General features: G+C 45.1%; 1 protein-coding gene across 1 annotated transcript in view; it reads left to right on the top strand.

The window, feature by feature from the left end:
- LOC142564949 (uncharacterized) overlaps window positions 1-16728 on the top strand; it is a 71615-nt gene that overhangs the window by 29979 nt on the left and 24908 nt on the right. The window contains exons 3-4 of the mRNA XM_075676165.1: window positions 6989-7015; window positions 15706-15782. Coding sequence (XP_075532280.1) covers window positions 6989-7015; window positions 15706-15782 — 104 coding nt within the window. The remainder of the gene's footprint in view (window positions 1-6988; window positions 7016-15705; window positions 15783-16728) is intronic.

The raw sequence follows: 16728 nt of genomic DNA, 5'->3' as shown, positions 1-16728 counted from the left end.
TTATTGCGGCTCTGCTTCTGCACTGATTGATGGTTGTTATGAGCATCCCCTTTGGAACGGGGTGGTGGGTTCCGCCACCAAGCTCTTTCTATTATACTGCCTAATGTCCTACCTAAGTTAAAAACCAGAAAAGGAAAAAGCACACGATGAACTCTCGCAACCAACTTTTCTGACCACCTATTGTGAACTTTGCTTTCCTACGTCTCCGTTTTTGGCGTTTCCCTACTTTTCTTTCATCAATCTTCCAATCGTCTCTTGCTAATCCCTATTGCGGATATGTTTGCTTTTCCCTGCTTTCGCTTAACCCAAGAGCTTCAAGGAGGCCAGTGGTGCCTAAATTGACCGCTGGGCAGACGTCCACACATTTTAATAAAACATGCTCCTTCGTTTCCCTAGCTTTACCGCAGCAAGCACACGCTACTTCTTCCTTCTTATATCTCGCTTTATAGGTCTTCTCTAACCTTTCCCCTATCCCCGCACCCTTGTATTTGTACGGAAACTGTGAGCCAAGAGTGGCAAGGCTTTTATTCAATCGTTTCGCGACTACGTCGGCTCTACCTATTCTCTGGCTCCTCTCCCCCTCCTCTCTTCCATTCTATCTATCTTCCATCTAGAATCGCACGTTGGTAGAAATGTAAACGCTTGCAGAGGGATCACGGATAATTACAGCTGTCAATAAGCTAATGTGGGGACGACCCGGAAGCTCCGGAGGGCATTGTGCACACTCGACGCGGTGTGGTCCAAACGAGTACCTCGCGTCTCTTCTCTTCTCTGCCACGCTCTGAACCACCTGCTGACGCGCTGTGCCGCGTAGCACCAGCCACAGCAGCAACAGCAGCAACAACAGCAGCAGCATCGGGAATGTTGAAGGAAAAGGTAAAGAAAACTTCGCTGTAAAAAATCACCGTCCAAGCACTCCGTACACAGGTTTAGCCACCGAACCTGAAAAGTGCAGCCCCGGTATTTATCCCTGAGTTAATCTTCATGGTTCATCAAAGGACCGCTTAGTAGGCTGCCGGATCCTCGGTACGCAGTTGCTCCTTGCGCTCGGCTGCACGAGCCTGTTCTTGTTCCTGAGCTGCAGGATCGGCACGGCGTAGACGAGCTCGTTCCTGGTCCTGCTCGTGGTGTTGCTGATAGAACACTGCCTGCTCCTAAGGAGTACGCATGATGCGTGGCCTACCCATTCTGGCGCCGGAGAGAAACTGCTGCGTGCACGCGCGGCTGCGATGGAGAGCAACGACGTCACTACCGGCGCCGCTGAACCAACACCACCTAGATAGCACAAGGCCTTTTCACTCCGATCCATGACGTCGTGTTACCTGGCCCGACTGCCATATAATCTAATGGAGATGCTCCTGAGTATGCAACAGGGATGTTGACGTCACCGCTTTCATCACGCCGGCCTTGTCGATGGAAATTTCGGGCCAGGTAACGTGACATCATGAATCGGAGTAAGTAGGCCTTCCACTATCTAGGTGATGTTAGCTAATCGCGCGCCTCTCTATCTTTTCTTTTTTCGCGCATGGGCATTAGGTTGCGCAGGAGGAGTTTTCGGAGTACAGGTGACTGAGAGACAGACAGACGGAGGAATCGGCTAGCCAGATATCGCTTCGCTGTAAAATATTGTGACTTGCTCCATACATTACCAAACGACATGTGTTTGGTTGTGTCCCGGAAAACTGCGGCATATTTTCAGACCTTGGATAATGATATTAGGAGAGTTCGCAGCAGCGTTAGTGGGATGCTGAGCCGGTTTCTGCTTTTTACGCACTTTTTGGCTTACTTTGCCGATCCTGTCCCTGGCCTCACCGGATTTCTTCGCCTCGATACCAGTGGCACCGGCAACCCTTCTTCGACTACATTTCAACACGTGCATGACTCGGCTAATGGGGACATGGACGGCCCTCTCTGCCTCGCTGAAGATAGCCTGGCCTGTTCATCGCCTCGACAGCTGATAGTGTGCATGCCATCACCCTCGGTGAAGTCATCCTGGCTCCTCCAATCGTCGGCAAGTCTGGCATGGTAACTTCCCCAGAAGGACATATAAAAAATGTCGTCGACAGCAGCCTTCTTCAGTGTGTGAGTTTGCAGCAGCGCTAGCGGGATGCTGAACCGCTTTCTGCTCTTTACGCAGGTAGGTTACCTCTAACGTTCCAAGTGCATTCCTTCGGATGATCGCTTTCTGCTGCTGTCTTCTCTCCCACACAATTACATATGTGCTCATAGTTTTGTGTCCCTGTGCTCTGACCTTATTTACTGCGTGAGCAGTCTCGTCTTGAGGGGTGACGTGGAACTGAATCCGGGGCCCCTAAAGCCTAACAAAGGCAAAGATTGCCCGGTGGCTCATACTCCTTTGCGAAGCACGTCCACTGGCGATGAAACGGGTACCACGAATGGCAAGGATGCTGATTTGTGTTCAGTGACTCAAATGCTTGCCGAATTAATTTAGGATCAGAAACGTATGTCACAAGAAATAAGAGACATCAGGCAGTTCCATCAGGTTGTTAATTCAAGGTTTGATGGCTTAGAGGCACGTGTCTCCGCATTGCAATCACCCTGAGATACACTTCCTCCTACCGCAAGCATTGGTAACATGAACAGCGAACTTCAGCAGCTTCAAATGGAAATCAACCAACTTGCTTTGTGTAATGGTGATATAGACAATCGATCTCGCCCTAACAACTTGCTGCTGCACGTCTTCACTCCGACATCTGACGAAACCGGTGATCTTCAGCTGTCTAAAACTTCCGCGTGGTTCAAAGAAAAACTTCAAATTAATTGCCAATGTATTAAAAGGTGCCACAGGATTGGTCGATGCCATGCCGATCGCCCACGCCCAATTATCATGAAACTGCTCGACTATTGCGAAACGATAAACGTCCTTAAAAACTTTTGCAAACTTAAAGGTTCTGACTTTCGTATTCCGAGGATTTTTCAATACCCGCACGATCAATCCGAAAAAAGATATGGAAAGCATCTAAGCCTTTTCAGGATAATGGCTCCATCGTTCACTTAAACTTTGACCACTCATTTATTGATAAAATTAATATACTAAACTCCTCACTAAGGTTCTTTTTCGCCCAACAAAAGTTGTTTCCAACGTCTCCATTATTACCCACTGACGCCTCAGTAACCAACCACAAGAACCCCTACGCGTCTTAAATGTAAATGCCAGAAGCATAATTAGCAAGTTTCCAAATTTTCTTTCACTGATATCCGCCCATTCGCCACATATTGCTGGTATAACAGAAACAAAGATACATCATAACACACACGACTGGGAATTAACACCACCAGGTTTTGCACTTCTTAGAACTATTAGACATCATGGAAAAGGAGGTGGCGTTGCATTTTTTTTATTTGTTGCCTGACCTTAAATTTTCAATGGCCCCCAGCCATTGAAAATTTGAAGACCTTACACCGTACGAAATCAGTATGGTGTAAGGTCATTTTCGGAAGCATTTTTATAATATTTGGCTTTATCTAACGACGGCCATCATCGAACATTGCTCAGCAGCTCGCTTTTACGACATTCATGCTCTAGCATGTCTTGTCTTAATCAAGAGTGATCTGTCTTGGTGATTTTAACGTCCCCCTTATTTTTTGGCATCCTTATCGCTCACCGGCTATGATGTGGGGATTCGCAAAGCACTGTTAGATTTTTCATTATATTTGGCTTAAAAGAAATTGTTGAATCGAACACAAGAGGCACTCCAGTTAGACTGTTTTTGCTAGTCCCCGCCTATTAGACAATGGTTTCGAATCTGCAGGTACAGATAGTGTTTCAGACCACGAGGCCGTTCTCGTATCCATTTCCGTCCCGGTTTGTGACAACCTTTTTGTTTATTCTACTTTCCCTGATTTTTCACACGCCGACGATGCATCTATTATTGATCTATGTGATTCTTTTGAATATGTCGAACGTCTCAGCGAATCCAATGATGTGGACTTCTTGGTTGCTTTGTTTGAAAAGATTGTGGCAAGCTGCATCCAACGCTTCGTCTCTTTGAAAACAAAAAAGAAAAATCCTTATTTTCCCTTGATTTCGCATGAGATACGTCACCTGTCGCGTCGCGCTACTAGGCTAAGGCGTTTAAAACGAAACGGTGGCCCTATTAAAACAGCCGAATTTAACGTAGCCAAGGCGGAACTTCGCCTCAAAATTAATTAATCAGAGGACTTATATTTCAGGGTTACATAACAACGTCCAATGAAAAGTAACCCTAGGAAATTTTGGGCTCCAATTTCACCTAATTCAGCCTCCACAAATACAGTTATAAATAATGTCCCTTCCAATGATCCATTAATTATCGCCACCGCATTCAACGAATATATTCAATCGGTACTCACAATTGATAACTTCGACTTACCCACCTTCATTCATGACTCACATTATTCAATTCGCGATATTACCGTGTCTGTCGAAGGTGTTTTGAATCTAATTTTTTGCTTAGAAATGAAAAAAAGTCCTCCTGCCCTGATGGCATTGACAACGATATTCTTGTTAACTAATGTGCTTGGGGTAGTCGGTATTTGGCTGTAATTTTTCAAGCCTTTATCTACTTCGACAGTTCCTTTAGTTTGGAAATTGGCAAAAATTCTTCCCTTGTATAAATCTGGCAACAAGTCACCATTAACCTACCGCCCAATTTCATTAACGTCTCAGTCATCTAAACTTCTTTAGCATGTAATATTTAAGCATAATATGGAGTTTCTTGAAAATAATATTTTGAGTGGTGCCCAGCATGGTTTTCGTCGCGGGTTTAGTACAAGAACTCAGCTCGTAGAATTCTCGCAAGACATTTCACACGCTCTCGACGCTGGAAATCAGATAGATGCCATTTTCATCAATTTTTTCCAAGGCATTCGACACTGTTACACATGGAAACTTCTCCATAAGCTTCGCACTATACTTAGTAACTCTTCCTTAGTTAACTGGGTCGCTAGCATTTTTACATATCCGTTCCCAGTATGTTTCGTTTAATTCCTCAAATTCGTTTGTACTAAATCCTGACGATTGTAAGCTGTATAACGTAATTAACATGAATGTTAACCACCCTTCACTTAAGGATTCTTTACACAATCTTGCAGGTGGTGTGACAAATGGCAAATGAATATAAACTTTGTAAAAGCAGTCACTTTCCTTTAGTAAGCGCACTTCTGTTTCTTTGTTCAACTATTCGTTTAATGGCTCTCCCCTTGAACGGGTGTCTGAATACAAGTACCTTGGCCTCATCTTCACGCCTAACGAGTCATCAAGGCATTTTGAATACACATACAATAAAGCTGTAAAACAAATAGGCTATCTAAACCATACATTGCGAAAAACTCCGCGGGAAACAAAATTGCTATCACAGAAATCGCTCATCCGACCCATTCTCGAATACGGTTGCCCCCATCTTGAACCCTTATAAAGTGTCTCACTTTAACACCCTCGAATCAGTTCAAAAGAAAGCAATCCGTTTCGTATGCCGTCGTTATGACTGAACCTTCTTACCCTCATCTTCCTTTGTTGCACTAGGTCTACAACCTCTGTCCGAGCGGCGTGCTCGTGAAAGCCTTAAATTGTTGCATAATTTCATTAACACCCCACATTACTCATTAAAGAACAGCTGTCTGTCTCCTGATCAATTCAAGCCGACTAGGAATAGCCACAAACTTACCTTGCACCATTTCCTCCGCATACTAACTTATTTAAGTATAGCTTCTTTCCTCGTACAATCGAAAAATGGAACTCACTACCAGGTGAAGCTAGGTCACTGCCTTGAGAGTAATTTTGCTATTAGTTAACTTGATTCGTGCAGTGTTTATTATTACTCATTGTACCTTTTATTTTGAAGTTATCATGATTGCGACGGTGTTGAAGTTGATTTCTGCAGAAAAAACTCCGTGCCCTTCCACTCTGTGAAGAGAGATGACCAGCGAAGCTGTGCATGTAAGCCCCTTAATGGCGAACTGCACCTCCGCGGTGGGTAGGCCCAGCATTGCACTGTCTTCGTGATCGGCCCACGTATGAGGAGTGCTTAACGCCTGCTTCACCTCCGCCGCGGGTCGGGCTGGTATTGCACTGTCTTCGGGAGCGGCTCACGTATGGGGAGTGCCTAACGCTTACTTCACCTCTACCACACGTCGGCTCAGCATTGCACTATCTTCCTGATCGGCCCACGTAATTGCTTAACGCCTGCTTTACCTCCGCCATGGGTCGGGCCAGTATTGCACTATCATCGGGATCAGCTCACAAATGCTTAACGCTTGCTTCACCTTCGCCATGGGTCGGCCCGGCATTGCACTATCTTCGGGATCGGCCCACGTGTGGGAAGGCTTAACGCCTGCTTCGCCTCCGCCGCGAGTTCACCCGGCATTGCACTATCTTCAGGAACGTCCCACGTATGGGAAGTGCTTAACACGTGCTTCACATGCGCCACGGGTCGGGCCGGTATTGCACTATCTTCGGGATCGGCCCACGTATGGGGAGTGCTTAACGCCTGCTTCACCTGCGCCACGGGTCGGCCCTGCATCGCGCCATCTCCGGGGTAGGCCCACGTATGAGGAGTTGTTTGCTTACAACGGCGCGAAAATTTCCTTGGACGGTAGAGGTATAGAGCTTCGCTGTAAAATATTTTGTTGTTACATGCAATGTACAAACTCACTCCTACGATAGCTCAATTTGGCGGCAATATATGTAAGTAAATAAATAAAAATAAAAATAATGTTAGCAGGGAAACCTGTACATGCCTTTAGCTGTTAAAAACATAGCCGCCAAGAAACAGAACCCGGCTATAGCCAATTGCTTCCTCGCCAAACTCAGGAGGGTTGGGCAAGAAAGATTCACATTAAAAGCACATATCCCAATGAACAATGCATCAGAAACAGACAGGGGTTTGGCTATTGCCAATACTACTATGATGTGACACAGACATTGTCTTATTTTCCTGTTGACGTTATGCACAATAACATGAAACAAAGTTTTTTGTCCTATTTCTAGGCTTGGTTCCAAAACTATGATAAAGAGGTACGTAAATTCGTTTTCTAGCTTTAGTACAATGGCGTTTTACTTTTTGATGATGCTACACTGAAGCAAGGCGTAAGCATCGATGGCTCGTTTTTATTACCTATGAATTCGGAAGCATCCTGTGCGCTTGACATGTTTTCTGGATATTGTAGAATTTGTGCACCATTGATACACTCCTCCGCAATAACTGCTGTTTGCAAGAAAAAAATATAAAGCTGTATCAGCAAAATACTAGTAATTTTGCAACTTATAATAATATATACTTTATTAGTAGTATATCGCACATATTCGTTTTCCTCTTACACGGTAAGCCTGATTCACACTGCTTAAAATTGTAATAAATGAATGTTCCTACGAAATTTTTTTTTACCCTACCGAGCTACAAACTCCAGCGGAACAGAACTGCCGCCACATGACATTTCAATGGATTTCCAGTCGATATAACCCAGCTATCTCTCCTTGGCACGTCCTGCTGCCATGGTAATGATCAGCCTATTTATATGTCCAGTGGTGAACGATGGTCTCTCCCAGCGCTCCCCATTTACGCCTGTCTTGCGCGAGAAAACTTGTGCCTGCAAATTTCCTCATTTTATCACCTCACCTAATTTTCTGCCGTCCTCGACTGCAATTCCCTTCCCTTGGCACCCATTCTCTAACTCTACTGGTCCACTCGTTATCTGCGCTCTGTCATCCGCTGTCTATAGATAACATTGAACGGCGAATCTCTTCCCTCAAACGTCAAGGGGGGTAGTCAAGTGCATGTCGAAAAATCGTCTGGCAACGGAATGTCGAAGTACAACTAAGCGTACAAATGCCACTTGAAATATAACTAATATTAACATTTCGATGCCCGTCCGGTTTCCCTGTTCGCAAAACAAATGCCCTTTACGGCCACTGAAACGTCACTATATGCTTGACTTGAATTGGCGAGTGTACGCTTTCTTCTGCTACGTGACGATTGGCCGCTTTCCACAGTGAACCATTTATGCCAAGGCTAATACGTTGACCCTATTGGATAAAGCTAGGACACGTCAGCGCTGTGTGCGAGAACAGGACAGTTTGCTCACGCTGCGCCGAGCCTCACTTTGCACTTTTAAGTGAAGCCACCGTCATCAAATGCGTCAATTTCCTTGGGTCCGAAGACGCATCCTCGGAGGTCAGTCCCAAAATAAAGAAGGCAAAAGCGGCCTTGAAGCAGATGGCGACAGACCGTCTTACAGAGAAGCTGTTGCCGCCGTTAGAAAGAGACGCTCCGTACACCCTCGGCCTTGAATACCGATGCCTCTGTGAATCGTACGTCACATCTCACGAAACCTCCTCCTCTGCCCCTTAGGCTACGTGCCATTGAGTCAATCTCTGAGGATAAGAACGTGGCTGGAGTGCATAAATGCTGATGCATGACCTACACTTCCAAAGCTGCAGTCAAAGCCACAGTGACTTGAATGAACATAGCCCACTCCGGCAGAGTCGAATACAGCTCTGGGTGCCGAGAAATTGCCTGAAGAATACCTGAAACTTGTGGTGATGTTTCGGTCTTTTATAGATAGCATTGGCATGTTATTGAATAGGCTACAGATTCTGTCAGCAAGAAATGCTCCGCCGGTACTCGATATTCTTAATTCAGTTTTGCCAAGCCTGCGGTAAACAGCATCACTCGGGCGCTGCTCTCTTTTCGCACTGAAGTCAGAAAGACCGCGAACTTCCAGCGGAGTGTCAGATGCTTGAAGTGCCATGAGTCTGAGTTCCGTCAGTTAGCTTTTACAAATCTCTCCCCCATACTGGTCATTTTTGAACCAAATACATTGATTTTGACGAGACTGTCCGAATACGAATACTTCGTCTCGTGCACATGCTGTGCGCAGAGCAGTCATCGTCAACATCGGCACTTATTTTACATATTTCGTACATGTTTTAGAGCCCCATGATGACAAGCAGTACGTCTGCCATCATGTAAAGAACAATCTGTCATTCCCACTTATCGGTGCTTACGTAAATCCAGCTGGTTACTGTGACTGTAAGGGGATTGAAGGCATGCTCACAAAAACTACTGCTTTTTAGTTAAATGCGGGAAACTTCAACGCGTACCTACCAGCTGTGGTGAAGCATCCAGATGGAGTTTAAAGCAGGAAACTTGCAACCGTTGCCTCGAATAATGATTGGTGCTTTGTGAATGTTGGCAGCCCCACATGCCTGCAAGTACCGAGCAAGGAGGGTTCGCCGCCGTAAATTTGAAGAATTCAATGGTTAACGAACATAGAAACGCACCAAAGCGACCGCTTTCCGACCTATTGAAATTTTAGTGGAATTGACGAATCCTTCTCCGCTGTGTTCAGTGCAGTCGATTGGCCAAAATATAATGAACACATGGACGACGCATATAGATACGTTTCACAAGACAGAAAGATAAACATGGGGGTATGGTATGGTATGGTAAAACTTAATGAAGTCCTGCAGATCGTGAGTCTTCACGAAGCGGGCCGCTCCCACGTGGGAACCGGAAGGCCGAGCCTCTCGGCCGCATCTTGGGCCTGCTGGACAGCCCAGAGTTGGTCAGCCAGAAAAGGGCTGCGGAGAACCGCCTCCCATCAGGCCGAGCTGTTATCGATGATAGAGCGTGACCGGGCACGCCGCCAGAGCTTGTGGTCTAACGTGGCTATTTCTCCACCAACATGGGGGAGGCCATTATAACTCTTATGCGCTCACTTGTAATATATTCAAGGCTTCGTTGACAGCTGGACAGGCTGCGTGCGCCTCACCACCAAGCAAAAAGGAGGCATCTACACATAAAGTCTATTCTGGCCCTCGGTGCTGCACGACGCATACAAAAAAAGTTCTGTGTCACAAGGACACTGTTCAAGACCCGCGCTGTAAATCAGCCTGCCAGTTGTTCGATCCTCAGCACTCTAAAATAAGAGGACAGTGATAAGTCTTCGTTCATGTCCATATCAAGGACATTCTTTCTGTTTAGGGCCTATACGAAGGTCGTTCGCAGCTTGATATGGCGGAAGGTGTCCGCGCACGGATTGCAGATGCTATAGTCACCATAAGTAATGTAGGCTTGACAGTCGTCCACGAGGTACGTGTACTTGGTGCTCCTGACATTGTACACACAGTGTCCGATAAAGATTTCATTCATTTTATTGACTGATTTCCGTCGGAGCAGAAGACATGGGAGACATGGAAGACAACGACGAGAGTGACCAGTAACATGTGCTCGTCCGTGAAATTGTCGTTCCAAGGGAAATCATGCAATTGCATGGAAGAATGGTGCTGGTAATGGTGACAAACTTCAGCCTCTAAACACTTGAACAAGTGCATGACTATTGCACATATGAAAGAAGTTACAGCAGGCAGTGATACTCTTGTTCTCTTGTATTCTACCAACTTGCAATGGTCGCCTGTGTTCCTGAATCAGCCATTGATAATAATCCAAGCCTTCCGAGGCATATTAAAGCATGCGTCAAAAGTCTTCTCTAGGAATACAAGAACTATTTTTTGTTGTCTTCGAGGATTCATTAAGACCAGTCGCTAAGCATTGCATAATAGTCCAAGAATGCTCTCGACAACTCCGTCAGAGCCTGTACTGATTTTCGACACGAGAGCGTGCAGCAATAAAGCAACAAGTTGACGAAATGCTGCGTGATAAAATCATCCAGCCGTCGAAAAGCTTGTGGGCATCTCCTGTAGTTTTGACGAAGAAAAAGGGTGAAACTATGCTGTTGTGCGTCATACATCACGGAGAAAATTATGGAGGAGGGCGTATGTCTTTTTTCCGGTGTCATGTATAAAGGCTAATGTGCGCGTGTGGGCGATGCGGCAGCCGGCCAATGACTATAAGAAAAGAGAAAGAGCTCGCAGGGCGCGGTACCTCATCCATTCACGAAATCACATGGGTTCTTGAAGAGTGAGCAGAAGAAGAACGAAGAAAGCAAGGTTTTCGAAAGACTGCTGCTGTTCTGAGTAGAAAAAGTGAGGCTTTCGGGTTGCGGGGCCGAGCTTCATTTCAGGAGTAACGAGTGCAGAAGCGAAGCTGTCGAGCCGCGGATCCGTGCTTCAAGATTTCAGCGGGACTAGAAGAACCGTCTACGATCCGGCCTCCACCCTACCTCCAGCCTGTGGTCTTAGCTGGTCCTAGAAACGTGCGACTCAAGGCAAGAACTTCACCCGCCCGTCATGCGACACCTTGGCCGAGTTGCCGATAATCCTCAAGAGGAAAGCAGCGACTCTTCTTCACATGACCGACGCCCCGCAGCTGCAGTGCCGTATGTCAAGTTATTGTAAACGGTCACGAACCTAGCTTTTATTGTACGTAGTTTATTTGTATAAGAACATACAGAGCTGCATGAACGTTTGTATTAATCTTCTCATCTTGTTTAGTTGATCTGTATGTGTGACGGCTTGTTCTAGGTATCTTTTCATGTTTCGTTAAGAACCAGCTTCGTTTTCTCTTTTTCAATTGTGGAATCGCCTCAGTGGTGCATAGAATAATTTGAACCGTGCAACTCTAAATGTACTCTTGGGCAAACCACCTCACGTAGTCCTAGGAAAACCAAATCCCAACACACGGATAGTCGATGTCTTAAACCAACTCTATAATACAAAGTTTTTCTTTTTTGTCAAAGGATCTCAGGATGGGTTACTTGCGTATCCCGGCAACGGCGGCCGAATTTTCGATGTGGGCGAAATGCGAAAACATCCGTGTACTTAGATTTCGGTGCACGTTAAAGAACCCCAGGTGGTCCAAATTTCTGGAATCCCCCCTTACGGCGTGCCTCACAATCTGATAGGGGTTTTGGCACGTATAACTCCATAAATTAATTTCTTTAGATTACGGGCAAATGAAGTCGACGCGACGTATCTTCAGAAGACGGCCTTTATTTCGCCGGACGGTCCCTTCGAGTTCAAGGTCATACCGTTCGGGCTTCGCTCAGTACCTGCACCGTTCTATAGCGTCCTAGAGCGTTATGGGCACAGTGTTGGCTGGTTTGATGTGACAGACCGGCCTTGTATTGTGGGATGACGTCGTCGCTATATTTGAAGTAGTAGCTTAGCGCGAATCTGGCGTCGCTATCTCCGCCAGTTTCGAAGCACATCTGAGGCACGTCGGAACACTACTAGACACGACCAAGCCATTCAGACTCACCATAACACAGGAAAATTGCTGCTTTGCCTAGGAAGAGTTCCCGTTCTTAGGTCACGTCACCAGCAAGTCATGAATTCCTCCCGACCGAAGACTGCTGCCATCGGAAAGTTCCGGTAGCTCGTAGAAAAAAAGGCAGTGCATTTATTTCTTGGAATGAGTGCCACTTACAGGCGCTTTGTTGAGAACGTTTCGCACATCACCACGTCATTCACCCACCTAAAAGTATATGACGTCGAGTTCAACTGAGAAACGCGACATGTCGAAGCATTCTTCAGCTTCCTTGAACAATAGAAAGCAGGTTGACGCTATACTTTTAGATTACTCGAAGGCTTTGGATCTGGTCGTACATAACAAAATAATTATTAAACTGACGGAAATTAATATAACCTATAATGTTGTTATGTAGATCCGCTCCTATCTTACAGATTTGACACAATACGTTGAAATAGATGGCAACAAATCTAACCAATTAAAAATAACCTCAGGTGTACCACAGGTATCCGTTCTAGGACCACTTTTTTTTCTAGGTTACATAAATGATATTGCTCATCACAAAAGTAACGACATAACCATCCAGTTATTTGCAGACGACTGTTTATTAGCTCGTGAAATCAATAACCAAAACGATCAGTCGTCACTTAGTCAAGCCCTTAACACTGTAGAAGTCTGGGCCGCGAAATGTAAAATGAAAATTAACGAATGTAAATCAGTCATGCTCAGAGTTACAAACAACACAAAGCATATTATTGAGTGTAATTGTGAGATGAATTCAACAATTCTAACTGAAAGTGAAACGATAAAATGCCTAGGTTTAACATTTTCGAAAGATTTAAGTTGGAAATCACATGGAGACAGAATTTCTGAAGCTGCAGAAAAAAAGTTATGGTTCCTTCGCCGAAAACTAAAGCTAGCCACCACACCCATCAAGCTACTTGCATATTTAACTTACATTAGACTGGCGTTAGGGTATGCCAGTATCATTTGGAATCAGTTTAAATCAGGAATAATAAACCGCATGGAGAAGATACAGAGAAAATCCGCAAGGTTCATTCTTTCCTGGTATTATCGTACTGACTCTGTTTCTAAAATGCTTGAGTTGCTTGATTTACCTCCACTGGCTCTACGGCGGAAGTTGGCTAGACTTAAATTTCCTTTTGGTTATAGAAAGGCCACTTCAATATTGAAACCGCACCCTATCTTGCTGCCAGGCAGGCTAGAAACGTCAGGTTAAGCAATCATTGCATGTTCTCAATTCCAAAAGCAAATCTGGACATGTACGCTGATTCATTTTTTCCGCGAACGATTAAGGAATAGAACAGTTTGCCGACGTCTGTTTTGCAGTCGAGTAGCACTAAAGGCGTTGAGGAACGCGTTAAAAACCTTTTATGAAATTGAATCTTAATTGTGTCGTGCCAACGTTGTCACACTGTTCTAGAATACATGCTATAGTCTTTATTTTGTGCTGGTTCCAATATCACGGTCACAATGTTGCAAGCACGTATTTCTTAGCCAAAATATTGTATTTGTATTTGGTTATTTTTTTGGTGGTTCATGCATTGTATTTGCAACATTCATTGTCTCATGTCCTATTTATGTTTGTAAGGTGTTTACATTTTTTACGCTATGTGGAAACTTGCTGTGCCCACCCTGCTGTGCCCACCCCGCCGATACCGAAATTCACACAGTCGCATGTAACGTAGGCCTCCACGCGTTGCTAGTCCAAAGGAAAAACGGACTTGAAAGGGTCATAGCTTACGCTGTCATAGCGGCTCGCTGTTCATAGTCATAGTCATAGTCACAGCGGCTCGCTGTTGAAAGCCGAAGCCAATTATTCTACTACGCAAAAGGAATGTCTTGCCATGATTTGGGCTACTGCGAAATTTCGGCCTTAACTATACGATACGCGCTTCAAGGTCGTGAGCGACCACCACGCATTTTGTTGACTAGCAAACTGAAAAGAGCCTTCAGGCCGTCTTGCAGGATGGAGCTTCAGTATGCAAGAATTTTCCATCACCCTTAATAACAAGTATGGACGGAAACACTCTGACACTAATTGCCGGTGTCGTGCCCCCGTCGGCTCCTCGCCGCATGACGACCAAAACAAGGACACCCTCCTAGGAACAATAAGTGCCGACAACTTCGACGAACAGATGCGTGCAGACGCAAAGCTAAGAAGCATTGCCGAATACTTGAAAGGCCAAACCGACATTGTCGCGAGGGTATTTAGGTAAGTATTGTCTTCGTATTCTTTGCGAGACGACGCCCCTGTGAGAAAGAGTTCACCGGCCTGTGCCACCTACCTTATCGATGTGCCATCATCACTGCGGCTATTCTACGCCCTGCCAGACGGCCCGGTCCTTGCGCACCTTGCGTTCTCCTGCACGCTCTTGAAGACAGCGCGTCAGAGAACCCAGGGTGCGAGCAATATTAAAGGTCGCCTCTCGCTTCCGACGTCGCTCACTACGTCAGGACCTGCCGAGATTGTCAGTGGCGTAAGGTACCACCGACAAGGCCAGCAGGACTGTTGCAACTTATTGAGCCTCCTCCCGGATTACTCCAGCAGATCAAGATGGACTCACTTGGGCCCTTTCCTACTTCAGCATTTGAGAATAAGTGACCGTCGTAGTCACCAACTACGTTACCCTCTACGTTCAAACGAGAGTCCTGCCCAAAGGTAGTGCGGCTGAAGTTGTGAAATTCATAGGCAAGTATGTCCTGCTATGAAATGGTGCCCTAGAAATTTTCACCACCGACTTTGGAACGGCATTTACGGCAGATTTTACTCAAGCCATCCCTACGAGGTAGCCAGACAAGTCGCCACAGTACCACGGCCTACCCTCCTTAGACGAATGGTCTTACGGAACACATAAACAAGGCCCTCACCAACATGTGGGCGATGTACGTCGAGTACGAGTACTTATCTATTTTTTCTAGGGACTGTCTTTCTTCGCCTATCAAATGTTAAAGGTTATCGCTCAGCGCAGTACGCACCTTTGTGTATCGGAAGTTTCTCGAACGTTATTGAAGAGTCTAACTTTTAAAAAGTGCGGATTCGACCCGGTTGGTACCTATCTGTTGCATATGTTGTCGTCGAACCTTCTGTAATCAGATTCTGTGCGCGACGTGAATACTAAATACTGGCATACATTCTAAAACTTAGGCCACAAGCGATTACGTTGGAGTGTTCATTAAGCCATATGTATATAGCCGGTGCTTACAGAGCACACTGGGACGCAGACAGAAAACGAGGAAGACAAGCGCTGAAGAAGACAGCGCTCGTCTTAGTCTTACCCTGTCTTTGTTCCCGTGTGCGCTGGAAGCCAAAGCAACATGTCACACCAACTAGCCCTGTCGCAAACCTCACAAATAGCCGGCGCGTATGATCCTCAAATCAAATTTGGACGTTCGACGGGTGTGCTTGTCGCTATCATTGTGCTGAGTACAATAAATAGTTAGTTTAGTGGCTTGCGTTGAGCCCCTGTGGTTATTCACCATCACCACAACGGCGACAACTTATTGAAAAAATCCTGAACTATTTTTTTTTCAGAAGTCACTTCGTGGAATTTCACGTTTCTGTGGATAATTACGAGGTAAAGGTCACTCTCAAACTATTGCTTAAAAACGGTAAGAAGGTGCTTTAAAATCTAAATAAATATTCGTCGCGACTGAACACAATGGCCACAACACAATAGTCACAATTTTTACGCATCCAGCGTAGGTTACAGATTTTGTTAATATAATGAAACCGCAACAACACAATCATGCTAGGAACTATTGAAAATGTAAAAAATACAGAAGCCTTAATAATTTAGGCAGATTACTCTGATCAGAGCAAACAGTCTGAAAAATATTCAATAAGTGCACCAATTTAAAGGTTATCGACATCCGGTTTGTCGACATCCATTTCGAGTATACCCAGTTTATTCTTAACATCCTAATCGGTAGTACATGTCTTAACGTATCTCAAATTTCATGGTGAAAGATATACTTTCAGTAAATTGATGTTCACAGCATTGAAAAGCAGAGTTCCCGGATTTGTGAAATGTAAATGTGTTCGTAGGGCATTCATTTTGATGGAGGTAAAATAGTTCTACTTGGTTAGATGTATTCCGGCCATTACCTTTAACTATGGCGTCTTTTATAAACAACACGTTTCGTCGCATCAAACACGCTCAGTGATAAAAAAGGCACTCAATACTGCACTAAACAGTCACTAAAGCAAGCACTATGTATGTCTTATACAAGGGGTATACTAAAGGAAACTGATTTAACAAGCAAATAACTGCTCTTGTAAATAATGCACGCGTTTACGTTTTGACACATAAGCTTGAAAACAGGAAGGAAGCTATATGCCGTAATATGTTACGCAGAAGTTGAACTGTACATTATCAATCCTGGTAAAACACCTTGAACTTGGCACTCATTGAGATTATACAGTGAGGATCAAGGAAATTAGTCCTTTTTATGAATACTTGTAGAGTTTTTAAATGCGAAGCATTTCTTGGCGAACATTTGCCATTTTGACAGTATCTACCCACCTAGCCGCCTACGTCTGGGTACCTTCATGGTC

This window comes from Dermacentor variabilis, chromosome 11 (genome assembly GCF_050947875.1).
Source record: "Dermacentor variabilis isolate Ectoservices chromosome 11, ASM5094787v1, whole genome shotgun sequence".
Lineage (NCBI taxonomy): Eukaryota > Metazoa > Arthropoda > Arachnida > Ixodida > Ixodidae > Dermacentor > Dermacentor variabilis.
Note: the sequence above shows the minus strand (reverse complement) of the source record. Positions and strands in the feature narration are given on the sequence as shown.